This window comes from Arachis ipaensis, chromosome B08 (genome assembly GCF_000816755.2).
Source record: "Arachis ipaensis cultivar K30076 chromosome B08, Araip1.1, whole genome shotgun sequence".
Classification (NCBI taxonomy): Eukaryota; Viridiplantae; Streptophyta; class Magnoliopsida; order Fabales; family Fabaceae; genus Arachis; species Arachis ipaensis.
Genome location: NC_029792.2, coordinates 127,468,996 through 127,487,693, shown reverse-complemented (window position 1 = coordinate 127,487,693; position 18,698 = coordinate 127,468,996). Strand labels below are relative to the sequence as shown.

The following is an 18,698-nucleotide window of genomic DNA, read 5'->3' as shown; positions in this document are numbered from 1 at the left end:
TATTACAATTTTTTTTGTATATCTTTCTTTTTTTTATATTTTTTATATTCATTTTATTAAAATATAACCGTCTAGAAAAATAAACATGTATAACTTATAAAAAAAAAAGAACTAACTCAAATGTTGTTAAAAAACAAAATATAGGATTTTACTATGCAAAGCTATTAAAAATAAATAAAACTAAATTATATAATTTTGATTGTAAGTGCAGGGTGATAGTTTGATGAGGGCACTCCATGTAGCAGCATTTGCAGTTTCAGGGTATGCAAGCACCAGTGGTAGAAGTTGCAAACCTTTTAACCCATTGTTGGGTGAGACTTATGAGGCTGATTTTCCAGACAAAGGTTTTCGCTTTATCTCTGAGAAGGTATATAAATGCATATCATTCTATTTCCTTTTCTTTTTAAGAAAAATTCAATTCAAGAAAAAGAATATTATCTGTGTTACTTATTATCATTTAGTATTGATATATAATTTATCCTTAAACATTCTTATCGAGGAACAAAATATAAAAAAAAAAAAACACGAAAGACTATTAGAATATATTGTTTTGATCATTACTTAATCATCATCAATTTAATTTTTTTAGATTTGCTAGCTAACTATTTTCTATTATTTTTTAAAAATAGTTTGATGTATATAATGTATTCTAAACTTTAAATTGTTTTAATTTTTTGTAAGTGTCTTTAAAAGCACTCGTTATTAAAACTCATCATTACTCCCAACAGAGTAGCTTCCCAATTCCAACCGGTAATAACATTATTTCTTGCTCTCACTTGCTCAATTATTTCAATGTTAGGTTTCGGAATTTGTTATAAAAGTCATAGTTGATTAGATTCTATTGTTTATGGGAAGCAAAAAAACTCATTAATTGTAATTGAACATAAACATTGCTCTTGTAATGTATATATCTTGATGATCCGTATATGTGTTTTAACTTTGTAATTTTATATACACTTTTGTAATTTTATATGTGTTAGAAATAAAAAGTATGACCACAATTCAATCAATCATGTATTAAATAATTTATTATTGTTATTATATTAAAATGTTAATATAATAAAGTCTAGTAAGCCATCTATTACGCTATTATTATAATGCTTTGAAATCAAAGAAAACTAAGTTAATAATTAATTCAAACTAAATATATTACCCTCCTATATATTCAACCTAAAAAAAAATTCTTCAATTCATTTAAGTATTCTTTTTGCTTGAGTAGTCTCCTTTAAACAAATTCTTCATCCATTAAAAAGCTCACATAATGGCACAGCTCCTACATAAAAAATAATTATAATAGTGTAACTATGTGTATAAATAATTTAAACAATTTAAAATAATCAATTATATATTTTCTAATTTAGTGAGGATTGAATTATATTAACTAATTGAGAATGAGAAATAACTTATTATGATTCATCACGAATGTTATTTTTTCTATTTTTTTTCCGCTAATTTATTCAGAATTTTTTGTGCATGGCTAGCAACTTGTTCTTTCGTTCTTGTTTTGACATAGTCTTTCGAAATTCTTCTCCACTTGCGCCCTAATTCTTTATATCCTCTAAGAAATAACCTGCCAATCGACATTGTATCGTGATTGATTTGAAAAAAAAACCAAAAAATAAATACTTTATCTTAAGAAAAATACAAGCAGGCATAGATTCATATACAGGACTCCTTACATAATAACTCAATATATTATACATATAAAACATACAACTCCTATCCCTCTTACAAACTTGTGATAACAAAGACGAGGGAAGAAAATAATCCAATTAATACAACAACATAAAACCAAACGCAGTTTAACTCTTCTTAATGTTTCTTCATTCGGTTCCTGAAAAGGTAAAGCTGTAGGGGGTGAAAACCTAACCACACGGTCTCACCACGGAGTTTCAAAGTTGTCATAAGAAGATATTTAATAAGAAAACTATTTTCAAGTTCAGTGATTATCATTGCCTTATGAATCTTTTAAAGACCAATAGGTAATCGTTCAAAACCTTTTCGAAGAAGCAATGTCTAATTTTTCAAAAATCCAAAACCTTTCCTTTTTTATAAGAGAATCTCAATCAGAAACTAACCACGCAATCAAACAACACAATCATTAACTCAGCACCAAAGTTCATTCTCAAATGTAGCACACCAGGATAAACACACGCAAGACAGACAAGGAAAGCACAAGTAGGCAACAGTTACAGTAAATACTTCAAGTAGCAGTTACCATAGTTCTGAAAACCGGACCGGACCGGCCGGTTCAACTAGAATAACCGGGAACCGGTGGTCTAGCCAGTCCGGGTGACGGAGAAAATCGTCTGACAAAAAACCGGTGAAAAAACCAGTTGAACCGGCGATTAACCGACGAACCGGAAGAACCGTCCGGTTTTTTGACGGTTTAGTGGTTTGCAGCTTCAATGCCAAAACGACGTCGTTTTGGCTTAAAAAAAAAAAAAAGAAGAAGAAGAAAAGGCAAACGCGTAGCGCCGAAACCTAACCCACTACCACTAACCCTAATCTCAATCTGAGCTCAGCTCCCCTTTCCCCTAACCTAATCTGCGCCAGCCTCCATTCACCCAGCAAGGCCACCATTCGCCACCGACAACCATCGACAGCAGCCGCGACCACCACCGGCCGAGCCCGCCTCCTCGTCGCCGAACGTCACCTAGCCCGACCCTCATTCGCCACCCACAACCATCCACAGCAGCCGCGACCACCACCGGCCGAGCCCGCGTCCTTCTGAATTCGGTAAGACTCTGTTCTATGCTCCTTCTTGATTTTGGATTTTGATTTTCTGAGGTTCTGTGAGCTCGCCTGTTCTATGCTGCCTTCTTGATTTATGATTTTGATTTTCATCATTGCTGTTGTTGATTTTGAATAATGAATATGTTTTGCTGCTTCTGTTTGTTGCTTAATGATGAAAATTTTTTGCTACTTCTGGATATGCTTGCTGTTTCATTATATTCATGGTTTTCTGAATCATTGCTGTTGTTGATTTTGAATATGTTTTGCTGCTTCTGGTTGTTGCTTAATGATGAAAATTTTTTGCTGCTTCTGAATATGCTTGCTGTTTCATTATATTCAGAATGATGAAAATTTTTTGCTGCTTCTGAATATGCTTGCTGTTTCATTATATTCATGGTTTTCTGAATCATTGCTGTTGTTGATTTTGAATATGTTTTGCTGCTTCTGTTTGTTGCTTAATGATGAAAATTTTTTGCTGCTTCTGAATATGCTTGCTGCTTCATTCGGTTTCTCTGTTTTTCTCTCTAGATCTGTTTCCTCTGATTCAATTTTGTGTATATATGTATACATTTTTGTGTAAATTGTGTTGTTTTAAATTTGATTTGTTTTGTTTGAATGGTGCAGTACTGAAATTGATATGGTTTTGAAACTTTAATTAAAATAAAAAAAAGAAACTGATGATTCTCTTCTGAGCTCACTGTCACCACCGTCATTCCTCCCTCGCCGTGTCTCCAGTAAGCCGCTGCTTCTTTAGTTTTGATTTCTAAGATTCTGGCTTCTGAGTTGATTTTTTGTACTAGATTCTGAATTGTGATTGTGTTCTGAGTTGGGTTGTTCCTTAATGTGAGTCTGAATTTAATTTGAATTGTTTCACTTAGTTTTTCTGTTTCTAGATTTGGAGGTTGAGTTGTCTGTAACTCTGTATTCTGAGTTTTTGTTGTTGAAAAGCATTGAATTTGTTGAATCTATTAGGGTTTGGTTAGTTATAAGAGGCTTGTTGCACAATAAGAAATTTCATCAATGTGTTATTCAATTGAATTGTATATTGGCAGCCCAAAAAGGGATAATTGAATTGTATAAGAGAATTGATGTTGAATAATTAGCCTTGGCTTGACAATGTTGCCTGCAAGATCTTTAATTTTTTGCAGTTTGACTGGAAATTCTGCCTCAGTTAGTTGTTTTAAAGTTATCAATAAATTTAACTCAATCTGAATATTATCAATGAACTTTTCATCTTCAATTTTTTTTATATCTTAAATTCTATTAATTTTTTTTTTACTTAAAAATTCATGAATTTTAATGAATTTAAATATATAAAATTATATATTTAATTTTTAATAATTTTATTTAATATTTAATTAAACCGGTTGAACCCCGGTCGAACTACTGAACCAATGAACCAGTTGCCTCACCGGTTCATTGACCGGTCCGGTTCTCGCAACCTTGGCAGTTACAAACAGTTTAGCAATTAGGCAGACCAAAACAAGTTCAAACCCAAGCAAAGCATACAAATGCATATGATGCATGCCTGTCCTATGGCTGATGAGGCTCATTTGTCGGTTATCCAGCAAACCTGACAAGTTTGAATTGTCTTTAGACTGTCCCCCGACGTGCATCCCCAAGAGTCTATGCATAGCTTTTTCTCAAATAATCAATATTACTTAATGGGGGTAACATTCCCGGAAATTTATATAGTGCCCCGTCACACTTACGTCGTAGGGTCAACAGAATATCGAGTTTTCAACCTGGTACATGTGGTGGCAAGTCACAGCACTTAATCCAGGGAACCTCGTATCTCAGATATTTCAAATTCATAAGCCATATGAATAATTCAAATATCATATTTTAACATTCTCAACATCATAATCATTCATCAATCCAAATCTCATTTTCAAATTTATTCAAAAACCATATTTCAAAGAAAATTCTCATCAATCCTCACCATCCTTCTTTCCATCCCGTTCATTAACAATCCCAATTCAAAACATAATTCTTTCTTTAATAAATAAATCAATCTTAAAACGTATAATGTTTAAAAACAAATCTTTTTAAGTAATTACTTCAAATAAAACTTAAAATTTCGGCAGCATCTCCTCTAAAACTCGGACACTGCCACCCTTTTCGAGTCCCATCCAAACATTTCTCAAACCTTTTCTCAACCATTTCCAAATCTCAATCATTTTCCAAAATTCAACTACTTCCAATATCAAATTATTTTCAAATCGAACCAATTCCAATAATAAAACTCTTTTTAAAATCAAAGCAGCTCAAATATTAAATCATATAAAATCAGACTAACTCAAAATCAAATCGCTTCAAACTACTTTTCATAATAACCAAGTAAATAACTTTTCAAACTAATTTCTTATCAACAACCATACACCACTCAAGCAATCAAGCAACCAACAATTCAGTCTAACAAATCATCCCATCCACAGGACAAGTATAATCACAGAAATATATCTTTTTGCATCAATATCTATTTATAACAACTCTGTAATATAAAATAGATTTTTAGAAAAAAAAACCTACCTTAATAAGTCAAAACTATAGACCAAACACGTCACCGAAACTCTTTTCCTCTCGGCCCGACATTGGTAACAGCCACAACCACAGCTCCACGGTATCCACACCCACAGCAGTAACTTAAATTCACCAACGTGCAGCAACCAGATCTCGATCCTAAAGCATTAACGTCGTAGAATCTTAACAACATATAATAGAACAGCGACTGACAGAGTTTAAAATTGAAATAAGGAATAGCTTACCGTACTAGAGAGGAGCGACTAAACCGAGCAGCCGCAATGACAACAATACTCGCTACAATCAACGGCTCAGAGCAAAGGCGGCAGTAGTGGAATGGTAGCTCTGACAGCGGCGTACGACAGAGTAATTCACGATAAACAATCCCTAGCACAAACAACCTCAGCAACAACTCTTATAGTAACCAGAATTTTGACCGATAATAAGAGAAAACCAAAACAGAGCTAGAGTTTACCAAGAAGGTGGCGGCTACAGCGGCGGTTTCCGGCGACCAGAGGTACGGCGGTTGTTCCTCATTGATAATCGACGGCGGCGGCTGAAGCTTCATTGACGGTGACTTGGCAGTGGCTTGAACGGCTTCTCCTCTATGCGCGCTCTGCTTGACGGTGACGGACTCAGAGACGGCGGCGACGTCACACGCAGCAGTAGTTCGTGATGATGACGATGGCGGCGCTGACTTCATGGCGAGGAGGACAGCGGCGACGGGGACTCGCGGAGACAACGACGGACGCGAGGGCAGGGCTTTTCCTTCCTCGCGCACGCTCTCTGCTCTCAGACGACAACACGGCGACCCAACAGTGGCGGCGGCGCTACAGTGGCGCGATGACTCCTTTCCCAACACCGGCGATGATGGCGATTCGGGATGAGGGCGCCGGCGGCGACGGTAGCAAGACACGAGGCAACTTCTATCTCTCCTTCCAGTCGCGGTCTCTCTCTCTCTTTCTAAATGACTCGACGGTGACGGTGGCTCCTAGCCCCACCGGCGCCGTCCCCTTCCCTTCCCCCTCATCCTCTCAGCTCTCCCTTCCTCCCGTGTCCTCCTTCTTCTTTCTTTTCCTTTCTTTTGTTTCTTCCTTTTGCAGGTTAGATTAGGAAAATTGAAATGAATATGGCGGTTAGGGTTTGGTCAGAGAAAGGAAACATTGGCGATGGTTAGGGTTAGGTTAAAAGGGGTTAGGATTTTGTGTGTTTGATTTTAGGATTAGGGTTTAATTTGGAAAAAATGTGAAATTAGGGATTTTTGGACAAATTGGAGTTTTTTTAAAATTTAATAAAATTAAGAGACATTATATTAAATTAAATATAAAATATCCATCTTTAAAATACCTTTCAATTACAAATTTATAAATTAGTTTCGATTAAATGCTAATTAAATAAAAATTGGAGACAAATAAATTAATTCTCCTTCATTTATAAAATAAGGTTAAAAATATAAATATTTAAAATTAAGGCATATAAAATATTCACTATTTTTTCAATTATAAAAACTCTAAATAAAAAATAAGATTTTACTCAACTTTTATATAAAAATCTCCGAAATACAGTCTTAAATAAATATAATGCATCGTAAATAATTAATTAATAACTTTTAAAAATTTAGAGGTCTTACATGAGGGGTTTAGGGGGTGTTGGAAAGTGGAAAATGGTAAAAAAAATTTAAGAGTAAAAATAATGTGAATATATATTAGGATTGATAGAGACAAAGAAGGAGGTGATTTCTAAGTTTGATGTAGTGCAATTTTGGGGTAATGATGCGGTGAGTTTGAAATTTGTGGGATCGGAAGGTGCTTCTGGAGGTTTATTAATAATATGGGATGTTATGATGTTTAGGTTGAGTAATTGTTACAAAGGGGAGAGATGGTTGTGTATAGAAGGGGAATTGACAAACAATAATTTTATTTGTGCTATTTGCTTGGTGTATGGTGCGTATACAAGGGAAGAGAAGTTTGCTGTGTGGGAAGAGTTGAGTTTTTTATCTGAAATATGTCAGGTTCTTCTTTGCTACATGGGTGTCTTCAATGAGATTGTGCAGTTGGAAGAAAGAAAAGGTGCTAGCGTGTTAACAGCTTTATCGAACTGGTGGATATAGAGCTGAATGATTGTAAGTTTACGTGGTTCAGGGGTCAATCGTGCAGTTAAATTAATAGAAATATTGGTGAGTTTGGTTTCATTGTTATCATTTGGAGCACTTGGTTGAAAAGAAATGACAGAATTTTCAGGAATCAAGAATCAGGTGTTGCAGGAGTAGTTAACAGGTCGATTAAGAGTTACAAAGAGTAGAGTAATATTTGATCTTTTAGGTTGTTAATAGCTTTTGTCGAAGATAATTAAAAATTAGTTTATTTTATCTATTTAGTACTTTTCTATTGAGACGTTGACGTTCCACTTTGTTGTATTAAATTTTTATTTCAAAAAAAAATCCATCTTAAAAGTAATAATATAAGAATGTGTGACTTGATAATATACATCTATTAATAATAATGATTTAAGAATGTGTCTTGACAATGAACAAGAATATCCTAAATTTAATTGTAGTTGATAAGTCTTCTGATTAATAATATTTGATTTTCTAATTTTTTTTTCATATCTAAAGTCGATGATTATGTTAAATAGAATTTAAGTGAGAATGAAATACATTTTTTTAAAGAAGTAATGTTACGTATACAACTTTTATTTATAATTAAGTTCATTAAGTTGGTCAACTTTTTTTTATAATTAAGTTCAATTAAGTTGGTGCAAAATTTAGTGAAAGAATATATATATATGTTATTACTTTTTTTTTAAGAGAACAAAACTTTATTAATATAGCACATAAAATTTTGCATACATAACACAAATCTTTATATATAATACAAATTTTTATTGTAAATATATTCTGTTTGTTGGACGAGTAGTCAATGTTATGTGTATGTAATTCTCAAAATTTTTCTATGCTACGTATAAAAATTTTATGTTATGCAACAAGATTTTTGTGTTGTATACCAAAATTTATGTATTGTGCGTATTTTATTGGTTAGATGTCAATGTTTTGGGCATGTGGTCCTTAAAAAATTTTTGTGTTGTATACTAAAATTTTTATACTTTAATTTTCTGAACATTTATAAGAGAAGAAGGAGATGAAGATGATGAGAGCGATAATAATAATAATAATAATAATAATAATAATAAGAAAAATAAAAGGAGAAGAAGAAATTAAACAACATTAAGAAGATTACAACCCTAATGACAATGACGATAACGACGATAGTTGCGATAGTAACAAAAGAAAAAAGAATATAAGAATAAGAAGAAACAGTGACAATATTAAAGGAGAAAGAAGTACGTAAATAAATTTTTATTTTTAAACAAGTTGATTAAATTTGATTATCCAAAATATTTGGACATCTAATATTTTTGTTTTTAAAATATATTCATTAAACAAACTTGTAATAACTCTTTAAAAGTATTTGTTTTATAGAAATTAATTATAATTTTTTCTATAAATTTTTTACTATTATTATTAATTACTTCAATTGTATAAGAGGATGAATATAGCTACTCACAAACCATTGTTCAAATCATTGACAACTCTATTTAAGAGTGAAGGCAAAATTCAATAACAAAATAGCTAGTGGATGGGTTGTGCATTGTGGAGTTAGTTTGAGTAGTATGGTGGTTATTATATGTATGAGGACTCTACTATTCAGTTATGTACACACTCTTGTATTCTAAATTTACAATTAAATGCAACATTTTTGTTTGGTAAGTCGGGTACTGGACGGATCGGATGAATGTCCTTATTAACAAAAGGGGAAAGTCGTCTGGTCGAACATCTCCGGGTTGGAATAGGCGAGGTCCCGAGCTCTTCAGATGTGAAAAGGGGGGTGTCACCTGCAAAGACACTCCGACGCGCAAGTCAATGAAGTGTGCAGGCGAAAAGAGAGTAGTGTAGTGTAACGTACCTTGGGGGAAGGGTAAGGTCTTCCCCTTATATACTGTGTCAGAAGTGGGCCTGACAAGGGCAGGTCCACTTTCTCCGAGGCGTGCTCCTCACAGCTGTAACAGAGCTGTCAAGGACGCATGTCCGGGTCGGTGATTCTCGGGTCGGGCCAGCCCGTAAGGGGGCTTGGGCCAGGCTGTAACAGTGCCCCCACGCGCCAGTAATAGTCGTGAGAGCTATCAGTGGCGTGTTATTCCTTGTTTCATGCGTCATCGTCAGGTCGGCCGCCCGTGGGAGGGACGTGCCCCCTGCGCGCGTGTCTCTTGGTTGTTGGGGCAACCGTTTGTCGCTTCGTTCTCCGTGCTGATCATTAAATGCTCATAATGGGTTGCAAAACCCTGTACGCAAAGACTATTTTGCCCCCAAGTCTTTCGCGCTTCCTGGGTGGCAGTTTTAAACAGTTTGTTTCAATTTTTCCTTTTTCCACTCTTGCTCCTACCATCTCATTCTTCTTCACCCAGAAAATCCCAGAGCACCCCAGAGCATCCCAGGGCCTCATCCTAGCATCTTCGTGCATTTCTCCTTCTTCCCTCTTCGTTTTTACAACCATTTCAGGTAACCTTTGGTCCTCTCTCTTTTCTGCTTTGTTGTTGTATGCTTGTTATTTGTATCTTGTTTGATTTTTGTTGCTAGGTGACTTTTTAGTGCTAAGTAGATGTGTTAGGAGAGAGGTACCATTCCAGGGTAGGTTTTTAGGTGGCTTGCGTGGTAGGTATAGCTTTAGCCATGCTTGATCTTAACTGTTGAATAGGATGGACATAGTTTCTGAGTTTTTCCCGGATTCCCAATCTCATAGACTAATGGAGTGGTACCCCCACTGTAGGTATGCCTCGCGTTGTCTCCCGGGCTTCTGTTTTCGCCGCGAACTATGACCCATACGCTTGGGTGACCTCAGATGTGAAGGACTCGCCGAATCAGATGGATCTGGCAGAGTTGACGGAATTTCGGCAAGCCGGGTATTTGTGCGGGGGGACAGATGAGGAGGCCAATTATGAGACCTTCGTTCCTGCTCCCAATGAGCGGTTGTATGAGATTAATTTTTGCTCTCCCCGGGTTGCCGACTGGATTTGGTTTTACAAAGCCATGTTCACCCAAGTCGGCGTTCACATACCGTTTTCTGATTTTCAGATGTCACTTCTTAATCGGATATCCGTGTCGCCGTCGCAGCTCCATCCGAACAGCTGGGCTTCTATCCGCTGTTTCGAGATGGTTTGTGAATATCTCGAGCTGCCGGTGTCGGTGGATGTCTTTCTCTTCTTCTTCAACCTTACCAACCCCTCCAGACAAGGGAAGGCGAGAAAAGGGTTCCTGTCCTCCGGTCTGCCCAAGGTCGGAGGGTGTTTGGCCTGTTCGAGGACTCCTATCATGGGTTCAAAGATAAATTCTTCAAAGTTCGTCCCGTCGAAGGTCGCCATCCCTTTTGGTTGTCGTTAGAGGGGGAACGCCTCATTTCGACGTATTGGAGCTTCGGGGCGGGGTCTAATTCTTTCATTAAGGTGACCTACAAGGGAATGTCTCCTGTAAATAAGAGGATCGCTGATGTGTTGTTTGCTCTTTTTGGAAAGAACCCCGTGAACCCCACCTCCTTATGGGTGAACGGGAGTCCGCCAGGAGTTATATTTGTGAGCTGTTTTGTCTTGTACTTTTGCATTGTTTATTATTTAATTTGCTCTTCCCGACTTCACGACTAACGTATTTATTTCTCTGTTGTAGTGGAGATGTCTGCTTCGGTAACCGGGCTCGAAAATTTAGTCAAGACCTTCTTGGAAGATAGCGACGAGGAGAAGGCTGACGAGAAGGATGCTGCGGAGCCGGAAGGCCCTACCGGGGAGAAGGAGAATCAAGTTGTACCTTCTCCCCGGGATTTCGAGATGTCCGACAAGAATTCTGCCTGGATGCAGGCTTCTCCCGTTCCCGATGAGACGGCCGATATTGGGCAGTCGTCCTCTACTCAGCGGGAGCATGATAATTTGAAGCTTGTCCCTACTCCCAAGAGACAAAGGGCATCCTCCAGCCCGGAAGGAGCTCTCACCGTGATGGAGAGGAACTTCGATGCTGGGGCCTTTATTGATAATCAACTGATTCCCGGTACGGAGGATCACTTCCTTGGTACCAAACTCGCGGGGCAGGCGAGGTGGATGTATCGTACCCTTCTCCGCGGAGCGGTGATAGCCCGGAAGGCCGAGTTCGAGTTGTTGGGCATGCAGGCGTTGCAAAGGAAGCTCGATACTGCTGCCCAAGCCAACAACGAATTCAAGGTCCATGTTGAAAAGCTTCAGGAACAAATGGCCGCGGCGGAGAGGGGGTGCAAGGATACCGAGGAGAAGGATGCGTCCTTTGAGGAAAAAATGAATGCCTCCGACGCCACCGTCTCCCGTTTAACCGAGCGGGAGATGACTCTAGAGAGCCAGCTCAACGCTGCGCAAGGTCGGGTGGTCGCTGCGGAGAAGGAACGTGACGCGGCCGTCTCGTTGGCTGAGGTTGCGCGAGCCGAGGCGAAAGAGTTGAAAAGGAAATACAAGGCGGTCAGGGAGCAGGGAAAGAACGCAATCTTTATGACCGAGGAGGCTCTCAAGGCCCAGGTGAAGATCGTGGTCCCAGAATTCGACACTTCGGCTATTGGAGTCTTCAAAACAATCCAGGACGGCAAGATTGTCGATATGCCCCGGAAGTGAACTCTTGTAACTTGCGCTTTTTCTGTTTCCTTGTAGAATACTTGTTGAAACCATTAACTTTTATACTTTAGTGGTCGCCTGGTTGGCTTTATGATTATCGCCTTTATTTTGTTTGTTAGCATTTTATTTCGTTACCGTTTTTTCCGCGTGGACTTATCGCTTGTGTCTGTTTTGCCGTTTGTGCTGGTAATTTAGTTGAAACCGTCTTGGTCTTATTATCGCGGCCGTTCGTTATGGCTACGATTCGGTTGGCTCCCGGGGTGATCAATCCCGGGTTGCCGTTGAAGAATGCGATGCTGCGGGATACATGTTGGGGAACAATAGATAGGAGAATTTAGACAAGTAAAAAGTAGTCGTTAGCTGGACAGTTCTATGAGCACGGTAGGCGTTTAATGAAAGTAAATCATTGGAAATTAACATTTGATAAAATTAAACACCTATCTAACTCATTGGGTCGCTTGGCTAGTGTGCCCAAGCTACGAGTAGAATCTTCTTAGGTTACCTGCATTCCACGTTCTCGTGATTTCTTTGCCGTCGAGTTTTTCCAGCTTGTAGGCGCCTTTGCCAAGCACTTCTTTGACTCTGTAAGGGCCTTCCCAGTTTGCCGCCATCTTTCCTTCTCCTGGAGACGGTGGCCCGATGTCGTTTCGTCGCAGGACAAGGTCTCTTTCCTCAAATTCCCTTCTGAGGACCTTGGTGTTGTATCGCAGGGCTATCCTCTGTTTTAGCGCTACCTCTGACAAGTGGGCCATCTCTCTGACCTCGTCTACCAGGTCTTTGTCCACTGCTTCGACCCCGTACGTTAAGCGGAAGGGGGTTTCCCCGGTGGAGCTTTGCTCGGTTGATCGGTAGGACCAGAGAACCGAGGCAAGCTCGTCGACCCACGTGCCTTTTTTGCTGTCTAGACGCTTTTTAAGACCCAGTAAGATGATTTTATTTGTAGACTCCGCTTGCCCATTTGTTTGGGGGTGTTCAACTGAGGAGAACTTCGGTTTTATCCCCAAGCCAGTGAGAAACTCTGCGAATTTCTTGTCAGTGAATTGCGTCCCGTTATCCGAGATGATGATATCCGGGATGCCAAAACGGGTTATCACCTGTCTCCACATGAACTTCCTACAATTGGACGAGGATATGCTAGTGAGTGGTTCGGCCTCTATCTATTTGGTGTAGTAGTCGATGGCAACTATGAGGTACTTGACCTGCCCTGGGCCAACTGGGAAGGGTCCCAAGAGGTCGACTCCCCACCGTGCGAAAGGTCGAGTGGACGTTAGCAGACTCAGCTCGGAGGCTGGCACTCTGTGAAAGTTGGCATTTTGTTGACACTTCGTGCATCTCCTTACGAACTCCTTGGAGTCATTCATCATTGTCAGCCAGTAGTATCCAGCTCGGATGAGCTTCCTTGATAGGGCCTTGCCCCCGATATGGTGGCCGCAGCACCCCTCATGGACTTCTCTGAGAACGTAGTTCGTCTGGTCGGGGTGCAGACACTTCAGCAAAGGTTGGCTGAGTCCCTTTTTGAATAGCTGATCCTGTATGATCGTATATTTGGCGGCCTCCCTTCTTATCGCTTTGGCTTCTTTTTCGTCTTGGGGGAGTTTGCCGTTTTGCAAGAAGTCAGCGATGGGGTCCATCCAAGAAGGGGCTATTTTGGTCAGGTGAAAGGCAACTGCTGGCTCTTTCGTGATGCCTTGGATGAGGGAACGGTTTCCGGTTCCGGGTTTTGTGCTCGCCAGCTTGGATAGGAGATCTGCCCGTGTGTTCCTCTCCCTTCGAACGTGTTGGACCGTGACCTCTTCAAATTGTTTACTCAGCCCTTTGACCCTATCTAAGTATTTCTGTAGTAATGAGTCTCTAGCTTGGTAGCTTCCATTCACTTGCGAAGTAATGACTTGCGAGTGACTGCATACTTCCAGCCTCTTGGCCCCGACTTCCTGAGCTAGAACCAAACCCCCCAGGAGGGCTTCGTATTCTGCTTGGTTGTTCGACACGGGAAACTCAAACTTAACCGATTGTTCATAGATGACTCCGGCCGGACTTTCTAAAATGATCCCGGTGCCCCCGGACGTCTGGTTGAAGGCTCCGTCTACATGGAGCTTCCATCGTGTGTCCACGTCCTCGGTTGGATTCCCAGTTACTTCCACCAGGAAGTCTGCCATTGCTTGCGCCTTAATCGCGTGTCGGGGCTCGAAGCCTAGGTCGTATTGGGATAGTTCGATGGCCCAGGTCATCATTCTTCCCGCTAGATCAGGCTTTTAGAGCACCTGACGAATCCCTTGGTCCGTTCTCACGACCACCTGGTGACTCTGGAAGTATTGTCGTAATCAGCGGGAGGAGACCAGAAGTGCCAGTGCCAGCTTCTCCATTTTGCTGTATCTGAATTCTGCCCCTTGCAGTGCTCTACTCACAAAGTAGATCGGTTGCTGGGATTTCCCTTCTTCCCGTACCAACACCGCTGCGAACGCCCCCTCTGTGATGGCTAGGTATAGGTAGAGTGGCTCTCCGGCTTTCGGCTTCCCGAGAACTGGGGGTGCTGCTAGAATCTCTTTGAAGTGGTTGAAGGCTTCTTCGCACGCAGGGGTCCACTCAAATGCTATTCCCTTCTTTATCAAGGCGAAAAAGGGTAGGGCCTTTGCTGCCGACGCACCGAGGAAACGGGACAACGCTGTGAGCCTTCCCGTCAGCCGCTGAACGTCTTTGATGCAGCCTGGACTCCTCATCTGGAGTATCGCTTGGCACTTTTCAGGGTTGGCCTCCACTTCCCTCTGGGTTATCATGAATCCCAGGAACTTTCCGGCCTCCATGGAAAAGGAGCACTTAAGCGGGTTGAGCCTCATGCCGTGTTGTCGAAGGGACGCGAACACGTTCTCCAGGTCGCTTATGAGATCGTCAGGGAGGGTGGTTTTTGCGAGGATGTCATCCACGTAAACTTCCACCGTCTTGCCGATGAGGTTGATGAATATTTTGTTCATCAGTCTTTGGTACGTTGCCCACGTGTTCTTTAGGCCAAACGGCATCACTCTGTAGCAGTAGGTCCCCCTGGCATTATGAACGCCATTTTATCCTCGTCTGGCCGGTGCATCGGTATCTGATTGTAGCCAGAGTAGGCATCCATGAAACTCAGATACCGGTATCCCGCAGCCGCGTCGACGAGTGCATCGATGTTGGGAAGGGGGTAGCAGTCCTTGGGGCATGCTTTATTGAGATCGGAGTAGTCCACACACATTCTCCATTTTCCATTGTGCTTTTTTACCAGGACCACGTTTGATAGCCAGGTCGAATAGTCCAGCTCCCGGATGAACCCCGCTTCGAGGAGGCCGGCCGTCTGTCTGGCCACTTCCTCTGCTCTTTCCTGAGACATCTTTCTCCTTCTTTGGGCCACAGGTTTGGCTTCCGGTCTGACGGATAAGTGGTGCGACATGAGACTGGAGTTTATGCCCGGCATGTCGGCGGGTGTCCAAGCAAACAGATCGCCATTGGCTCTGATCATTTCCATCAAAGGCTCTTTTAACTCATGGGGGAGGTTCCTATTCACGAACGTGAATTTTTCCTCTGAGTTCCCGACCCTAAACTTCTCCAGGTCCCCCTCGGGTTCGGGTCTTGGTTTGTCATCGACTCTGGCGTCCAGGTCGGCGAGGAATATTCCCGATGCCTCTTTAGACTTTTTCCTTAACGAGAGACTGGTGTTGTCGCAAGCGATTGCCATTTCCAGGTCTCCTCTCACAGATCCTACTGACCTTTCTTCAGTTATGAACTTCATTACTAACATCCTCGTGCTGATGACTCCTCCTAGGTCGTTGATTGTCTTTCTCCCCATGATGATGTTGTAGGCGGTGGAGTCCCGTAGGATCACAAATTTGGCCATTACCGTTCTCCTCCCCTGTCCTTGTCCCAGTGAGATTGGCAGGGTGATTATGCCGTCCGGCTTCATGAAATGGTCGCCAAGGCCTACGACACCGTGCTGGTGCGTTTGTAGGTCGGCGTCCCTTAGGCCCAAAGCATCGAACACATTTCGGAACATGATGTTCGAGTCCGCCCCCGTATCTATGAGGATTCGTTTGACGAGACCGGTTCCTACTCTGGCCGTTATGACCATGGGAGGACTCTCTCCGATCTCGTCGAACCACTGATCTTCCGGGCCGAACGAAATGGGTGGGAGCTTTCTAGCGCTTCGCGTAGAGGATGAGGAGACCGCCAGGACTTTGGCGTCTTTCTTGTGTGCCGACTTTGACCAAGGTGTTGCATTCCTAGCTGTTACCACGTTCACTACGGTGAGGCCCTGGTCGTCGTCCTCCAGCTCTTGGCGTCGCTTCGGTGCCCGAGTCCTATCCTCGCCGTCGTGGTCGCGATTCCGTCGCCTCGGCTCCCTTATGAGGTGGGAAAATGCGGCTAGCTTTCCATCCCTGATGGTCAGCTCCAATGCGTCCTTTAGATCGAAGCAGTCTTGGGTTTTATGCCCATAGCCCTTGTGATAGTCACAGTAGAGGCTTCGGTTTTTCCCTGTTCGTTCCTTCAGTGGTCGGGGCTTCGACACGATCCCCTTTTCAGCAATTTGTTGATAAACTTCCATGATCGGCGCGGTGAGGGGGGTGTAGTTGGTGAACTTCCCGACACGAGGAAATGGTCTGGGAGCTTTGCTCGGGCCGCCGTCTCTGGCGTGTTCCTTTTGTCCTTCTCCGCTTCCGCGGTGCCGGTCTTGGTTATGAGAGGGCTGCCGTTTGTTGGCAGCCACGACTCGGCTCACTTCTTCGTCGTTGATGTACTCCTTGGCCACACATTGGATTTCCTGCATACTCCACACTGGTTTCGTGGTAAGGTGCTTTCTGAAGTCCTCATTCAGGAGTCCGTTCGTCAGGCACAAACTCGCGACTGAGTCCGTCAGCCCGTCAATTTCCAGGCACTCATCGTTGACTCTGTCTAGGTATTTCCTAGTCGACTCGTCGGGTCACTGGGTTACCCCGAGCAAGTTGATTGGGTGCTTCGCCTTTGCAATCCTGGTCGTGAATTGGGCTAAGAAGGCGTGGTTGATGTCTGCGAAGCCGGTCACCGAGCCTTGCGGGAGGTTATTGAACCACCGTATTGCAGGCCCCGCCAGGGTGACCGGGAAGGCGCGGCACCTTACCTCGTCTCCCACTCCCTCAAGGTTCATTCTGGCCTCAAAGGCCGTGAGGTGTTCCAGCGGGTCTTGCGTTCCGTTGTACCTCATGTCCGTTGGCTTGTCAAAGTGTTTTGGCAGCCGGACCTCGAGTATGGAACGATGAAACGGGGTTGCCCCCATGATCACGGGTCCCCGTGTTCTCCTGGTTCCTTCTTCATCGTCCTCCCGACGAGCGTCTTCGGTTTCTCGACCTGTAGTGTGCCGCCTTTCTCATCTGGCATAGATGATGGGGTCATGGCGTCTTCTAGCGCATCCTCTTTCCCCAACGCTCCCGGATTCGGCCTGGGGGCTGAGCGTGTGTCTGGAGTGGCTCCTAGAGTGAGAGCGGGAGTGGCTTTGTTCTGGGGTGTGCTGGTCGTGTTCCCTGTCTGCCAGCCGGCGTTCCAGGTCTTGCATCCTGTGGCGCAGTTCTTGCATTATCCTGGCGTGGTTGTCGCCAGTTCCCCCTAAGGGGCGTCCTTCGCGAGATTGTGTTGGGTGTCTTGGAGGGGATCTTGTGCGCTGCTGGGAAGTAGTCGCGGCAGCGTCCCCTCCGGGCTCGGCCTCGCGGCCTGTTCCACTTTGGACTAGTACGAAGTCCATGGGCGATTCCCACAGACGGCGCCAATGTTCGGTAAGTCGGGTACCGGACGGATCGGGTGAATGTCCTGATCAACAAAAGGGGGAAGTCGTCTGGTCGAACGTCTCCGAGCTGGAATAGGCGAGGTCCCGAGCTCTTCAGATGTGAGAAGGGGGGTGTCACATGCAAAGACACTCCGATGCGCAAGTCAATGAAGTGTGCAGGCGAAAAGGGAGTAGTGTAGTGTAACGTACCTTGGGGGAAGGGTAAGGCCTTCCCCTTATATACTGTGTCAGAGGTGGGCCCAATAAGGGCAGGCCTACTTTCTCCGAGGCGTGCTCCTCACAGCTGTAACAGAGCTGTCAGGGACGCGTGTCCGGGTCGACTGCGGGGCGTCCCATCCCCGACCGTTCGGGTCGGGTAATTCTCGAGTCGGGCCAGCCCGTAAAGAGGCTTGGGCCAGGCCGTAACAACTTTCTTCTTTCTCAAGTTACTCTCTTTTTTTTGTTTTGCTTTCTCTCATCTCATATCAGTTGCAGCATCATTCTTTGAACTGAACTAATATTATTTTCTTAAATCACATTATTTTCATAGTATTTAGAGCCTCTAATTTTGTATCACCTTACTCAATTTAATCATGAAAATCACTCTATCTAATTCATTGGCACAAAAAACTTGGCCATTCTGCCATAAAAATTATACACAATGCTATAGATAAATATTCCATTCTAATTATAAATTTGATCTATATCTATTTCTGAGATATGATTCAAATCATAAAGAGTACAAGTATATGATAAAAAATAGTAAAGTGTATTTTATGAGACATGACAAAAAATTTTATGATCCAATAATATCTGGACTATTAAATGATTTTGGTAATAAAATATATAAATTACTATTATAAAATTTCTATTCTATCTACTATTAACTATTTATTATTTTATTAATAACTATTTTATGTCCTATTTAAAATATTTTATTATATACTTCTTAATTAATTATTAATTTTAATTTATTTTTACTTTTTACTAATGTTTTAAATTTTTT

The 18,698-nt window shown here is 42.1% G+C and overlaps 1 protein-coding gene and 1 long non-coding RNA gene across 2 annotated transcripts in view; one reads left to right on the top strand and one right to left on the bottom strand.

Moving 5' to 3' along the window:
- Positions 1–18,698, top strand: part of LOC107611754 (oxysterol-binding protein-related protein 1C-like) — a gene marked incomplete at its 5' end in the record, with an annotated part of 35,234 nt that overhangs the window by 2,704 nt on the left and 13,832 nt on the right. The window contains one exon of the mRNA XM_016313649.2: positions 212–367. Coding sequence (XP_016169135.1) covers positions 212–367 — 156 coding nt within the window. The remainder of the gene's footprint in view (positions 1–211; positions 368–18,698) is intronic.
- LOC110266134 lies at positions 1,696–5,788 on the bottom strand. Its single transcript, XR_002353118.1, has 4 exons — positions 5,735–5,788; positions 5,505–5,646; positions 5,269–5,418; positions 1,696–1,834 (listed from the first exon to the last, which is right to left on the bottom strand). It is a non-coding gene; the product is annotated as an uncharacterized LOC110266134 (long non-coding RNA).